The 23,318-nt window shown below is 39.5% G+C and overlaps 1 protein-coding gene across 2 annotated transcripts in view; it reads left to right on the top strand.

Moving 5' to 3' along the window:
• The window catches only part of ART3 (ADP-ribosyltransferase 3 (inactive)), a 32,916-nt gene extending 14,912 nt beyond the window's left edge, over positions 1-18,004 (top strand). Inside the window, exons 4-10 of one of the 2 annotated variants that reach the window (XM_044682185.1) lie at positions 3,486-3,518; positions 4,361-4,393; positions 4,612-4,647; positions 6,339-6,371; positions 7,963-7,998; positions 15,547-15,579; positions 16,845-18,004. In XM_044682185.1, coding sequence (XP_044538120.1) covers positions 3,486-3,518; positions 4,361-4,393; positions 4,612-4,647; positions 6,339-6,371; positions 7,963-7,998; positions 15,547-15,579; positions 16,845-16,987 — 347 coding nt within the window. In that variant the 3' untranslated portion in view covers positions 16,988-18,004. The remainder of the gene's footprint in view (positions 1-3,485; positions 3,519-4,360; positions 4,394-4,611; positions 4,648-6,338; positions 6,372-7,962; positions 7,999-15,546; positions 15,580-16,844) is intronic. The other variant, XM_044682186.1, reaches the window with a different exon arrangement.
• Positions 18,005-23,318: the final 5,314 nt, after the last annotated feature.

Here is a 23,318-nt window from a genome sequence, read left to right as displayed (position 1 = left end):
GATTCCTCTGGGTAAGACCTCAACTCCAGCATCAATTTACAGTGATCAGAGCTTGTATATTGGTGGCTGATGCAGTGTTTTAATCTCATTTTAATTTTACCAGTAATATAAAAAGCTTTCAGCATTTTTTTAGAATCAAAGAGCAAATCCTCTAGAGCAGAGGTCAAAAGCAGATGTCTATCCAGCCTTCCAGGCTTATGAATCTCCTTCCTCAGACATTAAAACACTTGTTATTTGTCAAGCGTTGCATTAACCACTGGACCGTCTGAAATCCAATCTGAAACCCCAGCATGTAGCAGGGATTAGTCTCAGACGTGAGGAAGAGGCAGATGAAAGCTGAGACTGAATCAGAAGTTTGGTCACTTTTGTGGTTTTTAGGTTTATATACAAATGAATGGGTATTCAAGTTCATTGGTCAACTTCCTAGTAGATCCCGACTCCCAAGTTCAGTGCCTTGTCCCCCGAGTCTCTAAGGGAAGAATATATAGGCGTTAATGCCTTCCACTGGCATGGCACAGAGCATCCTCTCCTATGAACTCAGACTTGGCTGTAGATACCAATTCTGTCTCTATTTAGCTATGTTACTCTGAGCAAATTATTTCTCTTCTTTGGCCCTCAGTTTCCTCATTTATAAAATAAGAGGAAAAAAGAAGAAGAAGAAGCTGCATGAACCCCAAAAATAAAATGTAATGTCAATAAAAAAAATAAAATAAAATAAGAGGGATATAGCTTTTGTAACTCTATTCTCCAGTAACTCAGTCCAGAGGGTGATAAGGCAGAGAGGGCTTAGAGCCAAGCATTGGATTCTCTAAAAGTTATGGGAAACCTTGTATAGTAACCCTTGAATATCTTCTGAAAAAGGCTTGATTAGTCCAGGCTTCACAAAGGTTGTGAAGGTCCGTGACAGCAGGAACCAAGTCTTAATTATCTTTGTACCATTCCTTCCCCATCCTTTTATGCTAGATAATAATACTTTTCACATAATGGGCATTTAATAATGGTGATTGAGTGAATGGATAAATGAATTGCATGAATATATGTATGCTATGCTATAGAGATGAAAAACTTGACTGGGATTCTTTCATTTGCGACAAAGTAAAAAGATCCCCAAATCCAGTGGTAGGACAGTTCTACTTCTGAAAATGCTGCATGCCACCAGAAAGAGGAAGCACATACACTGTATGAATGCTCTTGGTCATAGTAAGTATAGAGGCAGAAGAAAAACAGAAATTAAAATCATGGGGACTTTGGATTCTATTATCTAAAAAATGGGAAAATGTCACTCCTCACATACCACACTTTTTACTAATTTGTACTGACTTGGAAAGATCGGTTTAATTATAAAGCAGTTTTATCAATATTACTTTTAAGTAGAATAAGGAACTTTGGTTCATTTATTAATTCTTGCATTTAGCATTCAAATATAAAGTATTTACAAATACTTTGTTGAAGTAGCCCAAATGTCTTTTTTTTCTGCCTAGAATTTTTTTAATGCTAACAGCATGATGTAATGGAAAGAGCATTGAATTTAGAGTCAAAGAATTTAGCTCTATTACTCAGTCAAATACCAGCTCCATTACTAACTTCTCTACATGACCTCAAGCAAATCAGTTAATCTCTTTGGACCCCCAGTTTCATCCACAGATTGGAAAAGGCTGAATGAGTAGTTCTCTAAGGTCCCTTCTAGTGCTAAATCCTGTGATCCTATAAATATCATTCCAACCTTTGTAAAATTATCACAGATTCTGAATTAATAGCAGTCCAATATTATTTGGTGAGGTATTATTTATTTACTATCTCATTTAAAAATTATAGGTTCAGAGCTGGGAGGGATCCTCAGAGGTTATTCAATTCAATTCCTTCTTTCATAGGTTGAGGCCAAGAAGGGTTAAGTGATTTCCCCAGTCATATAGAGAGTAAATTGTAGAACCAAGATTTAAACCCTACTCTTTCGATTCCAAATCCATTGGAATTCCATTGTCTTTCCATTGGGCTAATTAATGGCAGAGTGGAAAGAATGTTGGATTTAGAGTCAAGAAGACCTGAGTTTGAATCCTGGCTTATTTTCTATGTGATCCTGGACCTTTCTCAGATTTAGCTTCCTCATCTATAAAATGAGGATAATAATAATACCTTCCTTATGGAATTGTTAACAAGACCAAATGACCTCTAAGATCCCTGCCATATCAGAACCTATAATCTTATTTATACAATACCTCATAAATCAGGTAAGCATTTATTAAGCACCAATTTTGTGTACACTGTGCTAATCTCAAGCAAAAAAGAACAAACAGATTCTCTCAAAGAGATTACATTCTAAAAGAAGATATCCCACTAAAGATACCTGAGAAGCAGAAAGGAAGGAATGGAGTGACCCCTGTTGGGACAGCGTGGCTAAATCCAAAATCAGAAGCAAAACTGGGAGAATAATGAAGTGTGGCTAACCTAGATTCCTCCCCAGAAAGGGGATCCCAGAAAGACCTCATCAGTGGGATGAGGGGCACAAAGTGTCCAAAGTATGAGAAGGCATCTGAGGCATGGTGGCAAAGTCCAAAGAAGCAGTCCTTTGAAAATCTTTGATGTTGTCTATTATCATTATTTTGTCACGATGCCTCAGAAAATCATCCTTCTTTTCAGAAGGTGGATCAAAAAAACAAGATGAATTAAGTACCCCTTCAAATTCTTTAGAGTAGAGGTTGAACTGACCTTTAGGGGGCATTCTAAGGAACTTGTTCATGGTTAAGCTTTCTGATTCTGGTCTAACATGAAGGAGCTTTGTGGTCTGTTTCCAGTCCCTTTCTTCCCCGCCCCAGCTCAGGGAGCCCCTCAAAGCAGCTCTGCTGCCTGCTGAGGAGCAAAATACCCCTTTTTGTATGACCACTGAGACATTAGTTCTTTCAATAATACACACAATAAGAGAATTCTATGATATCTTGAAGTGCAAGCCCACTTTGGCCATAAGTGTGTCCTAAGCTCCCAAGAGGCCTTCTAGAACCAGAGTAGGGCAAATCTGGGTGTGCCTTTAGGAATACTGACCACTTTGTACAATGGAAACTCTGAGTGTTATTCATTCAGAAAAATAGTCTGTATAACAGAGGAAAAAGCCTATGAGAAATGAAAGTGCTTCCTAGTTATTGGCTCTGTACTGTTAATTACTTAACTAAGCAGTTTACTCTTGGTGCCCCAACATTGTGTGCTCACAGATTTATTTAGTACTAAAGGTTTTTTTTTAATCCTCTGGTATGCCATGTAGTAATTTATATAGTCCTTTAATATGTTTAAGTATCACAATAACTCTTTGAGGTAGGTACCATTGGTTTTATTACCCTCAGAGAGGTGAAATAATTTGCCTGTAATTACTAAACTAGCAAGGGTCAGAACAAGGATTTGAACCCATATTTCTCCTGACTCCAAGTCCTGTGCTCTTTCCCCTAGACCACTGTCCTCTCACATTAAGAATAAAAAGTCTTTCTCTCTTATTTCAGGCCTGAAAACAGAAAATTGTGTTGACAGCACTGGTAAGATATAATTTAAAGTATTTTCTTTTGGTGGGAATCTCCTCAGTATCTTCTGTCAGTTCCTTTCAAAGCTGCTTGTCTAGGGTTCTCTTCAGATCTGCTGCTCTCACCTACAGAGAGGACATGGACTTCCACAGACCTTCTTCTTTCATCTTGGGCTCAGCCATTGGCTGCTTTATACATTTCTATGATGCCCATGCAGAAGGGATGCTTAGACCTGGGTCAATCATATAGACAGCCCATTCCCCTGCCAGGAACAATATTAGGAACAAAAGATATCCCTCTCTTCATGTTTCTCCAGTGATAGCAGAACATATGGGAAGAATTCAAGCTAATATTTGATTAGTTTTAAGAAAAGAAATTTTAGGGAGACAATAAAAGAATAAGGAACTGTGTCAGAAAGATAATTGGATAAGAAATGTAGGCACCACTTTAACTTTATCAGAAAAAGGCTTCTTCAGGGAACCTCAAGAAGAAGATGCTGAGAGTTGTGAATATTAGGGAGGTAGAGGATTTGGCCAGTCTGACAGGTCTATGGATACCTTATCTATACTAAAGATAACACTTGGGCCTCAGTCTTTAAGGATTTCCATTAGCTGGGAACAAGTTTCAGTTTATAAATATGTGCTTTGGTAGAATCTCCTTAGATACATTTTTAAGTAACAGAAACTTAGCTCATTTCTCTGCTTTGTACCTGAACAACTTCTTAATTTAATCTCATACATCATTTTGTTGGGTCAGTTGAACAACATAAAATCTTTGGACTCATAGAGAGTTCTTGACTGAGTTTGACATTGACTCAGACCAGGTGAAATGCAATGAAAATCTGTTTTTTGTTTCAGGACAACTTAAGTCCAGACACACCTATTTCCCTGGTGAGAAATCTTTCCTTCTTTCCTTCCTTTTTTTCTTCCTTCCTCCCTCCATTCCTTCCTTTCTTCCTTCCTCCCTCCCTTCTTTCTTTTCTTCCTTCCTTCCTTCCTTCCTTTTTCTTTCTTGCTTTCATTTTCTTTATTTCTTTCTCTGTTCATATATTGAATAGCTTTTTTCTATTTATTTTGTAACCTAATTCAATAATAATGTCTCTATTTAGGATTGAAATCCAAAGAAAATGAAGACAAGACCACTGGTAAGAAATACTTCGGGTTAGTTAGTCAACTAGCATGGTTTCAGTATCTACTGTGTGCCAGGTACTGTGCTAACTATTAGAGTTACAAAGGAAGGCAAAAGACAGTCCATGCAATCAAAGAGTTCTCAGTCTAATCAAGGAGTCAACATGCAAATAACTATGTACAAAGAAGATATGTAAGGGGTCAGTTAGAGATAAATCAACAGAAAAAAAGGCACTAGCATTGAGGGGGTTGAGAAAAGCTTCTTGCAGAAGGTGGAACTTTGTTAAGATTTGCAGCTAGAAGACAAGATGAGGAGAGACATTATTGTAGGCATGAGGACAGTCAGTGAAAATACTTGGGGTCAGGAGATAGAGTATTGCATGTCAAGAACAGCAATGATACCTCTGTCACAGAATCACAGAATCTGGAGGAGATGGCAGATTGTGTAAGAAGACTGGAAAGGTAGAATGGGGCCAGATTTTGGAAGGTTTTAAAGACCAGACTAAAGATTTTATATTTGGTCTTGGAGGCAAGAGGAAGCCATTGAAGTTGATCCAGTGTGGGGATGATATAGCCCCATGTTTTAGGGAGATCCGTTGATAGATGAATGATAGACTAGAGTGGGAAAAAGTGGGGAAACCACCCAACCAGGAGGCTATTGCTTGGAGTAATGACTTAATGGATATGAGGCAGAAATAAGGAACAGTCCCATGTAAATCTTCTAAGCAGAGGATTACTCTCAGAAGTGTTCTGGTTTTGATAAAGAAGTCATCTGGAGTTGGTGATGGATGCTGTGGAGACCAGCTGTTTGCCTAGTCTAGCCCCTTCTGGACTTATTATTGTTCTCTACCATCTCTCAGTCATAGGCAGAGGACAAAACTATATCATTACCCAGAGAAAAGAAGGTGTGAATGCAGTTTCTGGTGAGCTTCTTGCCTCCTCAACCTTAGTAATGATATTAGTTGTGACAAAGATTATGTGATGCCTAGTTATCAGGAACAAATGCCCTTTTGGCCTGGGCTATGTGGTCTGCTAGTGCAGATGGTGTTCTGTCATCCCAAGGCCAATATGTGTATGTGGCAACAGCACCTCCTGTGGCCATGGGCTCTGCTTCAGCAGCTTCTCAAGTACTTCCCAGTAACTTGGATCCTTGACCATCATATAACTCAGAAAATCAGCCAATGCTTTGAGGGATCAGAAATTTCCTTCATTCCACACTTCTCAGTGCCATAGCCAGAATGAGGTCCCTAGTATGCCCATGTAGGATACCCTTCCTTTATCTCTCCAATTCAGCTGCTGAGAGTCATCAGATGTAAGGATGAACATCAAGCCCAGCCTTTTCTATCCTCTAGCACAGGATATGCCAAATGAGTGGTACCAATAACGAGTGCTACAAGGAAGGAGTGATATTTGAAAAGTCAAGAAGGAGAAGGGCAGATGTAATTCTAGAATGCAAATAGCGTAAGAGAGGCAAAAGAGGGTGTGCTCAGAGGCTACATTCTGAGGAAAATGATTGGGCTTGAAAAGGCTTATGTAGGAGAATAATTCAGAAATGATACCAGAAACTCATTGAAGGCCTTGAATGTCAAGCTAAGAAATATAGAATTAATCCTAAGGGCAAGGGGGAACCTGTTAAAATTTTAGAGTGGGAATGGGATGTCACTTGATATAAGCAACCATTCACCAGTCAACAATCTTAATTTCACAGGCCAAAAAAAACATGAGCCTCATGATCCTGAAGGTAAGCAGTCTTCCTTTTTACTCCCTTGTAATTTTCCCAGATTTTCCAGGGAGGGGATGAGAGTAGTTTCACTTTCCTGGCTGCTTGAAGAGGCCTTTATAGCTTAACATGGAGTGGGAGGAAAAGAAAGTAGAGGAAATAAATTTTTGGTCCTCATGAACAGGAGCCATTGCAACTTGAGGGTGCAACTACATCAAATATTTTAGATTCATTTTGAGGCTGTTTGATGGGAATTCAAATATTATATCCAAATACACTAAAAGAGCAGAAAGAAAAGAAACCATTTTAAAAGCAGTTACTAATGACTTGAGGAACCAGCAAGGGCAAACTCTTCTAGATCTGATTCTTACTATTAGGGAGGAGATAGTTGCTGGAATAGAAATGATGAGAATCCTAAGAGGAAATGACCACTTCATCCCAGAGTTTGTAGAAGAGAGGTAGGATCCTCTGGAATAAAATGCACCCAGGAAAATCAGTCCAGGAAAGAGGGGGAGAGGCTCAAAAATGAAACCGAACACAGAAAAGGATATATGGTATGTAGCTCTAATGTACATGAAACCTTTGCAAGTGCTTCATGCATATTTTTTCATGAAAGCAGTCCTGCAGTCCTGTGATTTAAATCAGACAATCCATTAGCAGAACTGCCTCTAGCCCTCAGAGACCTGTGGACTCCTCTTGTAGAAATCTGGGAGAAAAGATTAGGCTTTCTTCACTAATCTGCCACATGCAGCTTCTCACAATTCAGTAGTATTTACCCTACTAACCTTTCTCAGGGGGATTTTGTAAGAATAAAATAAGAAAGGGCATTTGGTTGTGATTGTGTAAATTATTAACAGCACAATGTTATGCATCAAAGAAATTTAGCTGTTTACATTAAGTCCTTTATTGACAGCATTTGGCATTCTTAGAACTCTCAGATAATATACATTCTTATGGTTCTATTTGGGATCTCCTTTGGAATGGGTGTTTATCCCAGGATACATACCAGAGCTGCTATTCTCCACCTGCTGGGCCCTGAGCCACATTCCCAGCAAAGCCACCAGCAACTTAACCAGAATAGAAACTAGGTCAGAATTCCAAAATGAGGACAGAATAATCCCACCTGGTCTTACAGTTTTGGCCGACATAGATATTTGAATTAATATATATATATATATACATATAAATTTAATACTTAAAATAATGTGATCACAACCACTGTCAGTAAAAGAGAGGTATGCGGGTATTACATAGAATGCTTAATTTGAAATCCAGACTTAGCTCTTCTACCTACCACCATTGAACCAATCACTTATCAGTTTGGGACTTCAGTTTCATCATCTAGACTGAAGGTCTAAAAGGTTAGCTCCAAATCTGGCTTCCTAGAGTACTAATCCATTCAGCACACATCTTCAGTGGGATGCTCCTGTAAAAGGTCTCCAGAATGTGGCCAAAATTTGCACAGTTAAGTGGGAACTCTGAGGTTGGACCACTAAATTGGAAAAATCTGATAGTCATGATATCACCCATGAGATTATTTCTTAAGATTATTCTGAATTTGTATTTTTGAATTGCATTGGGATAACTTCTTGAAACTTTTCTTCTTATTCAGAAATGTATGAAGGACAAGAGCCTTTTGAAGATCTTGGTAAGAAATAGTCTATTCATAGAAGTATGGAAGTGGGACACTACTACTTTGGGAGAGGGATAGTAGCAAAGAGAGGGGAACGACTTGATGTGGTGTGCCCAGTGTCCTTGAGGAGAACCCTCTGCACTTACAGCTGTCCCACATTATAGGGTGAAAGTCAGATGGGGAAAGTACTATTGAGTCAATTCAAAAAGTGTTTCTTAACATAGGCTAGGTATAAGGCTAGAGAGATGCTGGGGATGAACATTCTCCTGGGGGACAAGTAAAATAGACGATAATTTGAGGAAGAAGGAGACTAATATCTGTTGGGGTCAAGAAATGATTCCCCTGGATGGCAACAAGCTGTCCTTGGAAGCATCCTTAGCTTGAGCTGAAGAGAATATTAGCATAGCCACATAGGTATCTACCTGTATGCCAGGCACTATTCTGGGGACTTGGGATACAAAGACAATGAATTCTAACTGGGTTGGGTTGGATGTCCTCTACAAAAGCCCAGAGCTTACACTCAGTGAATAGGACATAGATGAGAAGAATGTGAAGTACGCATGGATAGATAAAGTGGAGCAAGATTGGGCCTGGGACGCCAAACAGAAGAGCTGTTTTCTGTCCTAGATCAGGGGCAAGAGGAAGCTCTTAAGGCTCACTGAACAGGAAGTGACATGGGTCAGCTCTGTCCTTGAGGAAGATGATTCTGGCAGCTCAGTGGAGAAGAGGGGGGAAAGAGGAGAGACCCAAGGCAAGGGGACCAGTTTGGAGGCTATTGCCATAGTCAAAGGGAAGAGAATGAGGCCCATGAACAGAGGCAACCAGTGTGAGAGATACGGTAACTTTAAAACTGACAAGACTCCGCCACTGAGTATAGATTGGGGAGTGGCAAGACGATTCTCAGATGACTAGACCTCGTGATAGTGAGCTTGGCAGGCAGAGGGAAGTTCAGAAGAGGGATGGGTGTAAAGGGAGGGAAGTGAGAACAGAAAATAGCTCCATTGTGAACATGTTGAGTTAGAGATGCCAACACAATGTCCAGATGAAGTTGTTATGCCCCAGGAATCTTAGTGTGTGCATGTGTGCAGGCAGATGCTCCTGGCATAGAGATAATCAGACTCATTGGGAGCTGATGAGATCAACAAAGAGTATGTATAAAGAAGGGAGAGAGCCATGAGGCAATCTGACAGGTATGATGTGCAGTCCCTAAAGCTGTACACTTGAAAGACTACCAGAGAGGGAGAAAGGTTAGAGTTGAATTAATATTGCTGAGAACCATCTTCATAAAGAAGAAAATTAAAGCCAAAAGATTTGCTGAAACTACATAGCAAGATAATAAAGAGAAGAGAAAAAGAGACCAGGACAGAGCCATGGGGTTCTGAATCCATGATCTGGATGAAGAGCCAGCAAAGAAGGCTAGGAAGGAGGGGTCAGACAGGCAGGAAAACCAAGAGAAACTCTGTCAGGAAAACCTCAAAAGAGAAGGTGACCAAAGCCGTCAAAGGCTACAAAAAGATCAAGAAGGGTGAAGATTTAGAAGAGGCCTCTAGGATTGGCAGTTAAGAAATCGCTGGGTCCTGTGAACTGAAGCCCACCCAAAACAAGTGTCTTTGACAATAATGTATCTGGTACTCACCAGCCCCTTCTATACACCTCCCCTGCAGCTTATCCACAGGCCCACCCCTACAGTCTGGTAGCCTCTACCATTAAAAATGTGAGTACGACACCATGAAGTTTTATACTGTGTAGCATTAATGGTATCATAAGGTATAGCCTGACACACCCTGCTGTTGTATCCCTGAACTCAGTGAAATGTTGAATGCAGGTGGACCCCTATAAATAACAAGAATATCTTTTTCTGGATTCTCTCTCACATTTAAAGAAGACGGTGTTCACCATCTGGCTGTAGGATGGACTCCAACTTTCATTGCTTTATGCAAGATATCTGTAAATTAATTTTCATTAAGTCTTCAAAGTCTAGAAAAGCAGCAGTATTCTTTTTTTTTTTTGTATTTTAAACCCTTAACTTCTGTGTATTGACTGATAGGTGGAAGATTGGTAAGGGTAGGCAATGGGAGTCAAGTGACTTGCCCAGGGTCACACAGCTGGGAAGTGTCTGAGGCCGGATTTGAACCTAGGACCTCCCGTCTCTAGGCCTGGCTCTCAATCCACTGAGCTACCCAGCTGCCCCGGCAGCAGTATTCTTGAAGATGAAAAGTTATCTCTAGCTACATGACTTCATTTAGCTGCTTCTGCCTGTGCTGAATTCTTTACTCGATATTGTCCTTACTCCTTTGGAAGCTTCTAAAATTGGAATTCAAACCCAGCCAAGCTGTGTGAACACTGTGAGAAGAAACAGCCCTGAAAATGCTTAACAAAAACCTAAATGCGTGCTCCAAAGGCATCACTCTTTTTTCAGTGAGGCAAGTACTTCATAGTGAATTTTGCTTGCTTTGAGAAAACTGTTGAAATCTTGTACAAGGATTGTTAGGATTAAAATTTATGTTTATTAGATAGTGAAAGTGGGTTGGAGAGTGAAAAGGCACCTAATCACATTGCTGGTCACTTTGCTAACTTGCTTCCTAGCCAAGAGAGTACAAACTTCCTTGATCCCTAACTTAGAACGCCTGTGACATCACTTTTTGGGGTCTCCCTGGTTGGACCTCAGTCCTGGTCAGAGGCCAGGCTCCTGGATACCAGAAGGCACATGGGATGAGGCAAGCACCTTCCGAGATGCCAGGAGGCCACACGTCCTCTAGAGTCCTCTCATAGTATGCATACACACCTTGTTCTTAACCCAATCCAAGGTTAGAGGTGAGACCAAAATGGATTTTCAGAACTTTCCTTTTTAAAATGAAATAGGGATAAAAATTTATACTAAATTCACACAGGATATTGTTTCAAAGTCCAGAGATGTGTTCAAAGGGAAAACAGCTGGTTGTTAACATTTATGGCAAGTTACTTAGCAGGCAAGCATCTGTGCCATGGTCTCTATCCCTGCTGACTCTATGATGTCTCTGTGAAACAAGAAAAAGAGCAGCTCTCCTTCACTCGGGCCTCCAGAGGCTTGGGTTTGAAAGTGCCCAGATCATCATGATGGGTATTCTAATAGTACCACAGTGGTACTTCTATAATTCTGGGAATATTGATTTTCAATGTCCCATCCTTTCCACCTAAGATGCCTGAGACTTTGAAGAAGCTGGCAACAACACGGTAGAAACATGAAGATAAACACAAAGGAAACTTTGATATATTCAAATACGTCTATTCCTGATGTGATTATTGTTGTGTTCTTGCCTGATGCAAGGGCTTCAAAACTTCACTACTGCAATAAACCAACTCTTCATTTTTTAAGAAAAAAGATCATTGAGAACTTTTGAAGAGAGCAGCTTCAGTTAAATGATGCTGGAAGCCCATGCATTGAGTTAAAAAAGAGAGAGGAGATATGCAGGCACTGATTGTGTACCACAGATGGCTTTCTCAAGAAGTTTTGCCATGAACGGGAGAAGAGTATAAGACAATAGCCAGTAGAGATGGACAATGAGCTTTTTTAAGGATGGAGGAGATATGGAAATTTTTATAGGCAGAAGAGAAGTAGCTAGTAGACAGGGAAATGCTGAATATAAAAAGAGAATTGGTATGATAGAGAGGGAGAAGCCACTGGAGAAAATGGGAAGGAATTGGATAGCGTGTGCATCAAGAGGGATTTACCTTGACAAGAAGAAGAAGGCGGCTGAGAGAAGACAGCTGAATGGTGTGAAATGAGAAGGGGGAAAAGAGGAAGTTGCAATTAAATAGCCCCAGTCTTTTCAGTGAAGTATGAGGCAATATTCCCAGCTGAGAGGGGAAGCTATAGTAGGTTTGAGGAGAAATGAAAAGGTTTGGAAGCTCTGTTGTGGTAAATGGACTACTGAATCTATTAGGGACTGCCTAAAAGAACTGTCTTGCTGAAGAGAATTTCCATTTGAGATTATTTAACATAAATCTGTAGTGGACCTAGCCAACATGGTTTTGTGAATTTTCTCCAACTCCATTCACAAATAATAAGAATGAAAGTGTTGGATTAGGTGAGCCACCCAAGATTGACATATGGCATGGCACAGTCCATAGGAAAGCTGGTGAGCCAAGCACTCAGTTCATTGAGGAAGGAAGGAAAATGTTGGTGGAGGGGAGGGAGGTAAACAGATAACAGCTACTAGAATCTTGCTTGAGTGATAAATATGGTATAAATAAGCCTCAAAGGCAGAGAGAGTAGTAGTGATAAAGAGAGACCTCAGGAGTAACCATTGGGAGTACGGAGTGTTCTATTAAGATTAAAAATAATAAAGACTGATATAAATATATAAATTAGTATTTTAATTAAAGCCATGCTGATAGATAAAGTCATTAGACCACGCGCTTGTAAGAATTCAAAACTGCCGCTTCAGCCATAATTACCTCCTCTCTCCTCCTGCGCCCAGTAGCCAAAGAGGAGCTAAAGAGCTAAAAAGCTAAAGAGCATTTACTTTCGGATTTCCTCTCATTTTAAACTGTTCTCTGCGTGGTGACGCAGACGTCCCCATGCCCAAAGAACCGGAACCGGAAACCTGTTGGACCACGGGAAATGTAGTTTGATAGTGCCCACGTATCCATAGAAAATATATATATATACTTTTAGATGGCATCTCCCAAATTTCACTTTTACAGTTCTGACTCTTCTACCATGATCAGTGATTTGGGAAGTGTAAGTGAAGGTGCAGCTATACTGAAAAGTGTAGACAGGGATGCAATGTTATTAGAAAGAAGTCATGGCTCAGTGAGAGCCAGAAGATGGAAAGGAATGGGAAAGAAAGAAATGTGAGAGTAAAGTAAGTTTGTTAACTGTGGAACGGGCCTTCCAGAAAGCCCAGTGGAAGGGATGATTAGATCTGGAGTGGGTCATTGGGAGTGTAGAGTTGAAGAAGCAAGAGAAAGAAGGTTGGAAGTAGGGATTGGGGAACAGATTTTGGACAGTAACAATAAGGGTTTGAAATCACTGAGAAGGGGAAGAGCATGACTAGATTAGAAGTACGGTGGTTAAGTCACGAGCAATTTGAGATACAAGTAGTCACAATCAGGATTTTTACTTTGAGTCAGGAGCGGATATTTAAATCATGAGTTTTGGGCCATGAGAGGAGCCTGAGGTGGATGAGGTAATCAGTACAAGCAAGATTAAGGAAATGTTGAGGATTTGGGGAAAATATTAAACAACTTATTGAAAATATACACCCAGAAAAAGTTACAATAGGGTATGTGTTGGAGCTGTGTGATGACACTTATTTCACACATTATTGAAACGTTTTGAAGAGGAGGAAGAAATAAACTTCCATGGAAAGATTTTTGTTGAAGTGGTCTCTAAGCAAAATTGAGGAAAGTGTGGCAAAACAGCCAAATTAATGAAGAAAATTATGATAATTAAATAAAGTAAAAAAATAGCAATTAAGTTTAGCAGTAAAGTTACATATCATAAATAATGCGTAAAGTCAATTTTGCATTTAACTGTAGCATTACATTGGGTAGAGAGTAAGTTATGTAAAGCAATAGCGCCAGAAGTGAAAACCTTCTCTGCCAGCATCTTCTCCTGACCTTGAAGGTAAATAACATTTCATAAGCAAGTTTATTTCTTTACATTCTTTCTTATTGTCTATAAATATATTTATTTGTTATTTAGAAAGCACATTTTCATATTTAAAAGCATATAAAACAAAAAATGCATGTGGTTTTTTGGGGGCCAGAATGGATTAATTGCATTTCCATTCATTTGAATGGGAAATTCAATTTGTCACACTAGCGGATTGAGTTACGAGCATGGCCATGGAACTAATTAAACTCGTGTGTCAAGGTGCCACTGTATATTAACCATGAAGAATTAGTTCAGGCAGATTATCAATGACTGAAGCAAAACCAACTGAGGGAAGGAGTAGGCTGTTCAGGCCCTCCCTTGATATCCAGCCTAATGGCAGGTGGGAGGAAGCCAGACTCACAGCAGGCAGAAGCAAGAGAGGAGACAGCTTGTGAGAGGAAAGTCTGGACAGGAAGCAGGATTTGGCAATTCAAGGTGGATTTAATCTGACCATGGCCTCTGGGGCACTGAAGAAGGCCTCAGGCCTGCATCTGCATCTAGATCTGATACAGGGCTCACTCAGAAAACTCTGGAGCAATGAAGCCACAGAGAAGCAGACTGGATCGAGGGCTTCTCTGAGGGCAAAGGCAGAGGCAGTGAGGCGAGATTCAGGGATCCCTGAAAATCTCCTAGGTTAAAACACAGGTCACAGGCTAATGGGCTAGATCTGGAGTATTGCAAGCTTCTTGGGGAATCCAGGGGTAGGGGTGGGGGTGGGGGCCCTAAAACAACCTTTGAGTTGGGAGTTTTCTAGCCACAAATCAGGCTGACTGAGATTCATAATCTCAGAGGTCTTCTAATGATGGAAGTGAATGTCTTTTTGTTCTCTCAGAAATATCAGGTGAGAAGGGAGATCTGGATGGTCAGTAAATAGCCAACGATTGGCCAGGCAACCTGCCTGAACTCCCATTTGTTACTCATTCCTTAGCCCCATTCCAACATTGCAGAATAAGATTTCTCTGGATGTAGAGCCTGGAGTTTGGAAGCCTACTTCTGGTCCTAGGCAAGCATGTAGTGATTGTTATAGAGGGCTGAGGCATTGTTTCACATGGTAGAATGGAATTGGGAATGCCTATATATATTTAGGCTTTTGTTTAATAGATAATATTAAATGGCTATATATTTAGGCTTCTAGACTACTAAGAAAAGGCTTCATCCTTGTGGCACCTTGTAGCTAAAGGCTACAGAATGAGGAGAGACTTTCAAACTTGTTTCCTAATTGGGCCAAGATATCAGGAAGCCAAGCCAGATGATGCAGCCTCTGAACCTCAGAGAGCAACTGTCTGCATTTCCTATATGTGAACATCATATAGTATTTTTGTATTAAAATGATTTGCTTATATAACTGTCCTCCTCCTGGTACACAGATAAACTTTTCATCTTTAGCATCCATCAGTGGTGTTCTACATAGAGTTAGTTTTTACAGCTGTTAATTCGGGTTGCTAGCCTGTGAAGCTGTGCCATTAGAGGAAAACAGATCTGCCCCCAAGCTAGAACGTGAAGCTGGATTGTCTCCTGGCTTTGTCTGTTCTTTCTTTATGGTGACAAATTTCAATATGAGCCCATCTGAGTAGCTTGCTTGAATCTAGGACTTAAGATCTATAATATAGAGTCAGATCCATCCATACTTATCCATCCTATATAACTCTTTTCTTTGTCTGCCTATAAGCCTGTTGTTGAAGGTCTAGAATTTAGGGGGATCCATCCATATAAAACATATATATGTACATATAAAACATCTGCAGCCTAATGTCTAAAATTATATCTGATTTACATGTAAAGTTACATAAACTATACACACCAATATATAATTGTTGTTATTTGGTCTCCATAACTGAATTTTATAAAGGGATTTTCCATTGTCAAGCTAACCGATAAAGCCAGTTACAATGCAATTAACTGAAAATATGTTTGTTCTTTAGGTCCAAGAAATCCAGACTATTTTGACAATCCTGGTAAGAAATATCGCTACTTCGGTTTGTAAATACGTGTATTTCTGCTGTTTGGGGAAATTTTTCAAAATACCATATTGTATAAGTATTTTACAAAACTTCATGCAAGAGAAGACTTAAAACTCTTTAAGAAAAGGGAAATAGAGTCAAGTTGAAAAGACCTGTTGGCTTTTACAGCCTCTTAGGTCTGACTTCACAGTGGAATGGAAAGATGACCTGGATATAAATCCTGGTTTCCACTTTCACTAGCCAGGGGACAGTGAGCCAAATCACTTAATCCCCTGCTGTGGCTGCGATGATGGTGGTTTCATCAAGTTAAACCAGAAATCCCCCAGTGACTTTTCTGACAACTGCTGCTGATGCCTGTGGACCCCTTCTCATCAGAACCCTTCACAACAAGGCTGTCCCAGCCACTCTGTCCTTCCATTTGTGCATGCGATGAGAGTTGGTCAAATCGTGGTAGAATAACTTACTCTTACTGAAAGCTTTTCAATAAAATTCAAAAGACATTTTAAAATCAGACTGCCAGTAAAAAGAAGCAGCTTTGACATTCTATAACTCTGATCTTACCCAGCCCAAAGTATCTAAAGTATAAAGTATAACTATAAAATATAAAGCCTTCAAGTGCCTTAATTATTTGAATGAAGAGAAAAACCATGATGATGATCCTAAAAAGCAGATGCCCCACCCTCCCCTCCAATAAGACAAATGGCAAGGAGACTGGTACCTAGAGCATGCCTGGTGGATATATGGAAATAGTTGGGTCTCAGCCTGTTAAGAACTCAATTTGAAAAGTTTTTGTTCTGGTTTTCACATTGAAATGGAGAAAAAAGAAAGGAAAATGTGGTTCACAGACACTGACAGTTGTGCATCCAAGAAAACAATGCTAGTAGATATTTCTATAATTAACTGGGTGATTTAAGAAAATATTTTGTCTCAGTTTATTAGGATATTACAGAAGTGACAATAACTTTGTATCTTTAGAAATAAACCCACTACCTGGTTCCATTATTCACATGCAAATTTCTGGTGACCCTCTCTGAAAGCTCCATCACATCTCACAGATCATTCCTAAGAACATGTCAGCTGAGTTTATTTCAAGAATATGATTCGATATGAGGGCTTTTCCAAAAGCCACCCATTTCTAGATAAACATACGTAGTTGTATGTTTAATTTAGATAGAAGTGATAAGGATCCTTCTTGGGAAAGATTGATTTTATTTCAATCCATTTAAAAAATATATGTGATTATGTGTTTTCATCAACAGCTCCAGCTCTAATTCCATTTCCCAGCATCAACCCCACTCCAGCCTCTGCCTCTGCTTCCGGTGGTGAGATGCATCATCCCCTGGTTGGGAGGTTTATTCTTCTGATCAGTGCTTTTATTTTAACGCTTTTTGCTCATCTCTGATTTGTACAGGTTCTTATTATTTTAAAATGCGTTGTAAGGATAGCTTACTAGATCTTAACCACTATTTAAGAAAATCCCTTTAGGATGCAAAATTTTTCTTATTTTCTACTGATAAAAAACTATCTTTCTTTGTGTAAATAGAAGCCCAGTATGCTAGTAGCAAGTATAACTTGGAATATTTGTCAAACTTCCACTTGTGGATTTATGCATTAATCTTATGAATGTATAAACTTGGTGTTTCTGAAAAAAATTTTAATAAAAGACAAAGAAAAATAGAACTAAAATTTTGGACAAACTTTAATGTTAATACTGATTAGCTCTAATGACGATAGCTGGCTTCAATTACTTTTTTAAAAATAATTTATTCCCTTTCACTGAATACCTGTTCAATACCACTATGTACAAGATACTGTGCTGGGTATTTATGGAGATACCACTTGTATGACCTTCAGTCCTTTTCATTATAAAATAAAAGAATTGGACACTATTTTCTCTAAGACTCTTTCAAACCCTAACTTTTCTATCTTCACTAGATATGAAGAGGACATAGTATTCTTGCCCTCACAGAGCTTTTTCAGTTGGGTAGGGCAAATAAGATGTGTACCAGTAATTAAAAGACTGAGTAGAATGTTAAACTATAAGAGATGGGAGTTAAAAGGAAGCATGAGATAGCATCAGTGCAGCTCAGAATTGGACCACTCTACCTGCTGACATAAATCCCTCTTCAAAGAATCATGGCTCTGAAGTGGACTTCATCAGGCTTAGAGGCCTTGACTAGGATGCATTTATTTTGTAAGTTTGAATTTAAAGTTTACAGAACCATTTTTGTTGACTTTCTATTTAACAAATAGATAACCATTTTGTCAAAATTGTTATTCTTCGGAATGATCTTATAACTATCTGGAGAGACTGATCAGTGAAGGAAAGAGAGGATCCTAAGTCTAATTTCTACTTTGTGTCAAATGACTTTTTTTTGGTTCTTGAGAAAATGAAATAAATTTAAATATTTTCAGTCTATACTAGTACTTGGTATTCTATTTATACCTTTGAAGTATCAGAATGTAATGATTTTAAATGTTCCTGAAACAGAGATGCAAATAAATAGCTCAGTTTATTTTATCTTCAAGAACTCTAAAGGAGTTTCTATTTCAAGTTCATTGCACTTCTAAAAGGGTGCTCTAAGCCCTTGAATTTGTGACTTCACATTCAGAAATTAGGTGGATATAACAACCCAGGACTTTATTAACCTGTTTTATTAGAGCCTGTTGTTGGCTTCAGTCTCCAGTAATTGCTTGCTGATCCATTGCTTAGCTACAAGACACCTAAACAAGTACTGAACAGAAAGCTCCAAGTAAATACTAATTAATCTGCTTACTGCATCTAAAGCATGTTTTAGTCTGGACTCTGGGAAAGTTTCTAGAGTTCATCCCCTGTAAATCACTGCTGTCTTGCCCCAAGCCAGGAAAACTAACCATAAAAAAGGAAAAGTGAAGAAGCCACGAGGGTGAATTAAATCCCCTCACTCCATATAGTTCTGGCCCCAGACATCATGCAGCAGCAGGTGCTGTGGCCAGCCTGCAGTCAGCCAGTCTAGTGTGGATAGTTTGTGATCTTTCTTTCTCTTCATAGCATGGACCCTGATTTACCATAGTCACCCATTTGTACTGGCATTTGCCTCCAGAGCCATAAAATGGAAAAACTCGATCCTTTTCATTTTAAGAACAGTCCTACATACTCCTCTACATATCCCTAATTCAAACCTGTATTGGGAAGGGGGCATTTCACACACCTTCTCCTCTTGATGTAATGGCTTGTAGGGAGCAGCATAGAATAGTGGGGAAGGAATGAAAGAAATGTGGAGTCTAAGGAATGTTAAGTGATTGCCCTGCCGCTGACGAACTCACAGCCTGAGCCTCAGTGGGGGGATAACCCTGCCCAGATGGCCAGCCCATTGGAAGGAAAAAGCTTTGTAAACCTCGAAGGAGTTATTATTCATGTGTTTCAGATATGAGAGTATGAGAACCAACAAGTAACAAGTTATTCTCAGTGGCATTTGGTGTCCAATAAAGAAACCTTTACCCCTTTCCAGCCAAGAGGATACAGTTTTAGTGTTAATAATGTAAGATCAGGAGTAGCGTACACCGTGCCTAGTTTGGTACTGCATACTTCAGTGTTAGAGTGCTGCTCACCTTTAATCAGCTCTAATTTTTGAATGTGCAGGATTTTTAAAATTGATTATTTTGAAATAGACTTTATTGCTATCTTTTGTTTTTCCATCTCCTGTTATGCCTCCCACTCTCCCTCCCAGACAGAGCCAGACTTTATAACAAAGGATGTTGGGGGAAAGGGTGAAGGAGAAAGAAAAAATTCAGCAAAACCAACCAATATATGGAAAAATCCTATATATATGTAACACTTCATATCTGTGGACCTCCCAACTGTTATGCATAAAATTAATCTTGGAGAGTTTATATTAAATTATTAAGTATTAATAAAGAGAAAGAAACAGAGAAAGAAGATTATACCAGCCTATCTCAGAGTCTCCAGCCATGTACTTCATCATGTCCCAGCTACCCACATGGTCAGGCCAGACATATTAAGGTCAGCCAAAGAGAGGGCTTGAGTTCAGGAAGGAACCAGAGCCCAGGAGACCATGTTCCCAGATTCCCAGCCTCGTGTGGTCCTAGCTAGGCAGCAGCCAGAGATGGCTTATGTAGATAAACACTAGGATGACCTCCAGAGAGCTCCTTTCACAAGTCCAAAAAATGACAGAGAGAGGGTGAACCCACTTCACATGCTGGCGCTTTAATCCCAGTCCAAAACACTCCTTTGTATCCTCCAATTGGCCAGATTTTACCTTAGTCCCCACATATCACATCCCCTGATTTTCACCCTTCCATCTCACCTGCCACTGGCAAATTAAGATACATGACCCCCTGACCCTATGACATGAGGCTTCTGGGATCTGATGGTCTCCTAGATATTTAATTCACACACATACACACACATACCTCTAAAAGGCACAGGAGATGTCTTTTCAATAATTCTTTGGGACCAAGCTGTTTTTCCCTCGTGAGTATACATATACTCAATCTCTCTCTCTCTCTCTCTCTCTCTCTCTCTCTCTCTCTCTCTCTCTCTCTCTCTCTCTCTCTCTCTCACACACACACACACACACACACACACACACACACACACACACACATAGTTTGTGCCCTGAGTTATATCTAGTAGGAAAAATTGGAAGAGGGGAGAGGTAAGGTAAAAGAGGATATGAGGAAAGGGGTATAGATGTAGGATACAGAAGGTATCCACTCAGTTTTTATACCGAAAGGGTTCTTCTCGTGTCTGTGAGAAGACAGTTGTGGAGAAGCGCCCCTATACTGCATAAAGGGCCACAGTTGGCAGAGGGGTGGCAGTCTTCAAAGTAAACCTAGTCCCAGCCAACCATCCTGGGAATGCAGAGGCTACTACCATGGTTGGCCATGCCACAGAGAATTTGTAGAAGTGGAAACCTGTCAGGTTCCTGGTGTCCAAAGGAGGGACATGGTCTGGCATCTCTTACTTAAACTCTCGGTAGTTTCTTCAATGTGCTTTAGATCATTCTCACCTTTCATGGCCTTGGTCCTGTAGTTAATGGCAACCAACTCCATTTCTTTTCTCAGGGATAGACTAGGGAATCAGATGTAGTAATTGTTCCAGTACCTTCACACACCCAAAGGAGGGTGACACAGGAAATCCAAATGTCAGCTCTCATTTCAGTCCTTTCATGAGATCTTCTAACTGGAACTCACCCTGAGCTAGAAGTATCAGCATTTGTACCCCCAATTTTGACTACAGCATATAGGCAAACAATGAGTTTCCATTATATTTCTTCCATAGACTTTACCAGCTCCCACTCCACCTGGAACTCTGGAAAACCATTGGAATGTCAATGAAAAGGGTATCCATCTGTTCCCATTGTAATAATGGATATATTGGAGAGTATTTGATGGCAAAGGAATGACACTGGAGGGGATTTCTCTGTGATCAGAGAATTTCTCTGACTAATCAGAGAAAGAAGCTAGCAGTGATGGCTTGAGGGAAGGCTTTCCTAGCTGGTGAGGTAGGTGGTGTCTCTGGCTGGACAAGCACACACCCTCCCCAGGCAGAAGCCTCCCCCTGGGTAAAGCCGGCACTGCAGGGGGTCTCTCAGAATGGAGTCTGACCTGAGCAGCTCTCTCGGACCCCTTTCCACTCTCTGTCCTTGAAATTCCTGGTAGCTACAAACCGCATTGGGAATATCCTCTGTAATCTCAAAGATAGTTCCTTCACTTTGTTCTTGCTCATCATCCAATTGCCCTAGGAATAGCAATGGATAATGTTTGAGAGATTGTTTGGGTAAATGCAGGTAGATTTTTCCTGTTTTATCACATTGAATTGTTGCCCCAATTTTACATTAAAAATATCTTCCTAGCAGGTTCGAGGGACATTCTGGAATCAAGAGGAATGTGTGTTCCATTGTTAGAGGACCTGGTTTTACCATCTTTGATTTTAATTTAGGAACCCTCTGTGTCTGACCATTTGCACCTTTGATTTGGACAGACCCTACAATTGTGCTGTTCTCTGGAGATGTTTTAAGAACAGATCTTGTGGTACCTGTGTCAATTAGTGCCGGACAGATTTCATTCCCATTTTGATCATTGACTTGTGGTTCACTGTTCTCAGTGTCTTGGTGCACTTGAACCATCGAGGCTTCTATCTCTGTCTTCCCTATGTCCCATTCTTGTTGTAAATTAGCTATAGTTTGTTCTGGATCTGGACCTTCTGTTTGCAGTACTGTTTTGTTTTGCATTGGCTTTTCATTTCTTAGGTTACTAGTTGTTGTTGCAATGATGTTATTCTGACTGCTTTTCTTTGTTGTTTCTGCACTGTTTGGGCTTGTTTCACTGTTCTTTACAGATGTACTTTCAATAGTAGTGTTAGTATTTTGCATTGGATTTGCTATTGACCACTGGAAAGGTAAATCTTTTTCTGTTTACCTGAACATGCTTTGTTGATCAATCACAAAGTTAGATTCAGAGAAAGCATGCATTAGAGGAATTTGCATATCTGCATTAGAAATGTATTATTGATTATACATTCCATTCCAATCAGGTGTTAACATTATAAATGATATAGATGAAAGATTTAGAGGATTTGGGGCTTCTTGGGTAAACATGATTTTATTTGGTTTGTTTATAGGCAACAGAGATTCTGTATGATTGAACTCTGTGTTTATCCATGTTGTGTGATTCATGTTTCCCATTGCCCATTTGTTTTATTCTGCTTTTGCATGATATGCATGATATTTCTCAGGTTCCTCTATATGCTTTTGATTTAAGCATTTAGTGTGCACTTCAGCTGGAGGTTTTACTGAAGCAACACAAGCTTGGAGTTTTTGGCAATGGTTAAATAATGCATTTTCTTGCAATTATTCCTATAGATTTGTTTGGTTTGAATTCTTTGAATTCAGAATTAAGTTTTGAATTTGTTATTATGTCAACGAAATTCCTTTTTATTTTAATATCCCAATGTACCAATTCTCCTGGAGATGTGCTCGTTTGCATGCTTAAAGATATTGCTTTTTCCTTCCCACTGGTCCATTTTGTAAGTTGCTTTTTATTGTCTCCCTTTTCATTTGCAGTTTGTGTGTCAAACTGCTCAGAACACCCTAGTAAGTTTGTTTCATCTATCCCTAGTTTTGGTGTTGTTAATGTTTGTTGTGCATATTCTGTTGTTGTGTTATGGTTTTGTATCTTTGTAACATTAATTTTAGTATGTGCTGAGGATTTTTGTAACTTTGTTGTAAGTACTAATACTTTGCTTTTTGTAGTTTCTTCATTACTGTTTATTAATACATTTATGCCATCTGTTTTAAAATCTTTTGCAAGTACAATTCTGTTTCTCTGTTTCTTTGTATCATTGTCCTTTATCCCATGAATTCTATTTTTTATCTCTATCACATCCCTTTTCATTTTATTTTCTTCTTCTATTTGCTCACTAGATTTAATCTTTGCTTTTCCATCCCCACAATATATTTCTATGCTTAAATCTTCCACCTTTTGTTTTTCCTTTCCATTCTCATTTTTACACCCCTTATCTTTTCCCTTATATGTCAAAGTTGTTTCCTGTCTTCATAAACTGGAATTTTTTCTTGAGCCAGAGACTACTTGGGAATATCTCAGCTTCGTGCCTTGGGCAATGTAATCCTGCATAATTTTGAGATCAGGGGCATGACTTGAGCTCTTGCAATTGTGGTCACATTTATTTTCCCTATTGTATGTGTGATTGTATTTTGAATTTGTGTATG

Source organism: Gracilinanus agilis, chromosome 6 (assembly GCF_016433145.1).
Source record: "Gracilinanus agilis isolate LMUSP501 chromosome 6, AgileGrace, whole genome shotgun sequence".
NCBI classification, from domain to species: domain Eukaryota; kingdom Metazoa; phylum Chordata; class Mammalia; order Didelphimorphia; family Didelphidae; genus Gracilinanus; species Gracilinanus agilis.
The sequence above is the reverse complement of the archived record's forward strand: the minus strand, read 5'-3'. Positions and strand labels throughout refer to the sequence as shown.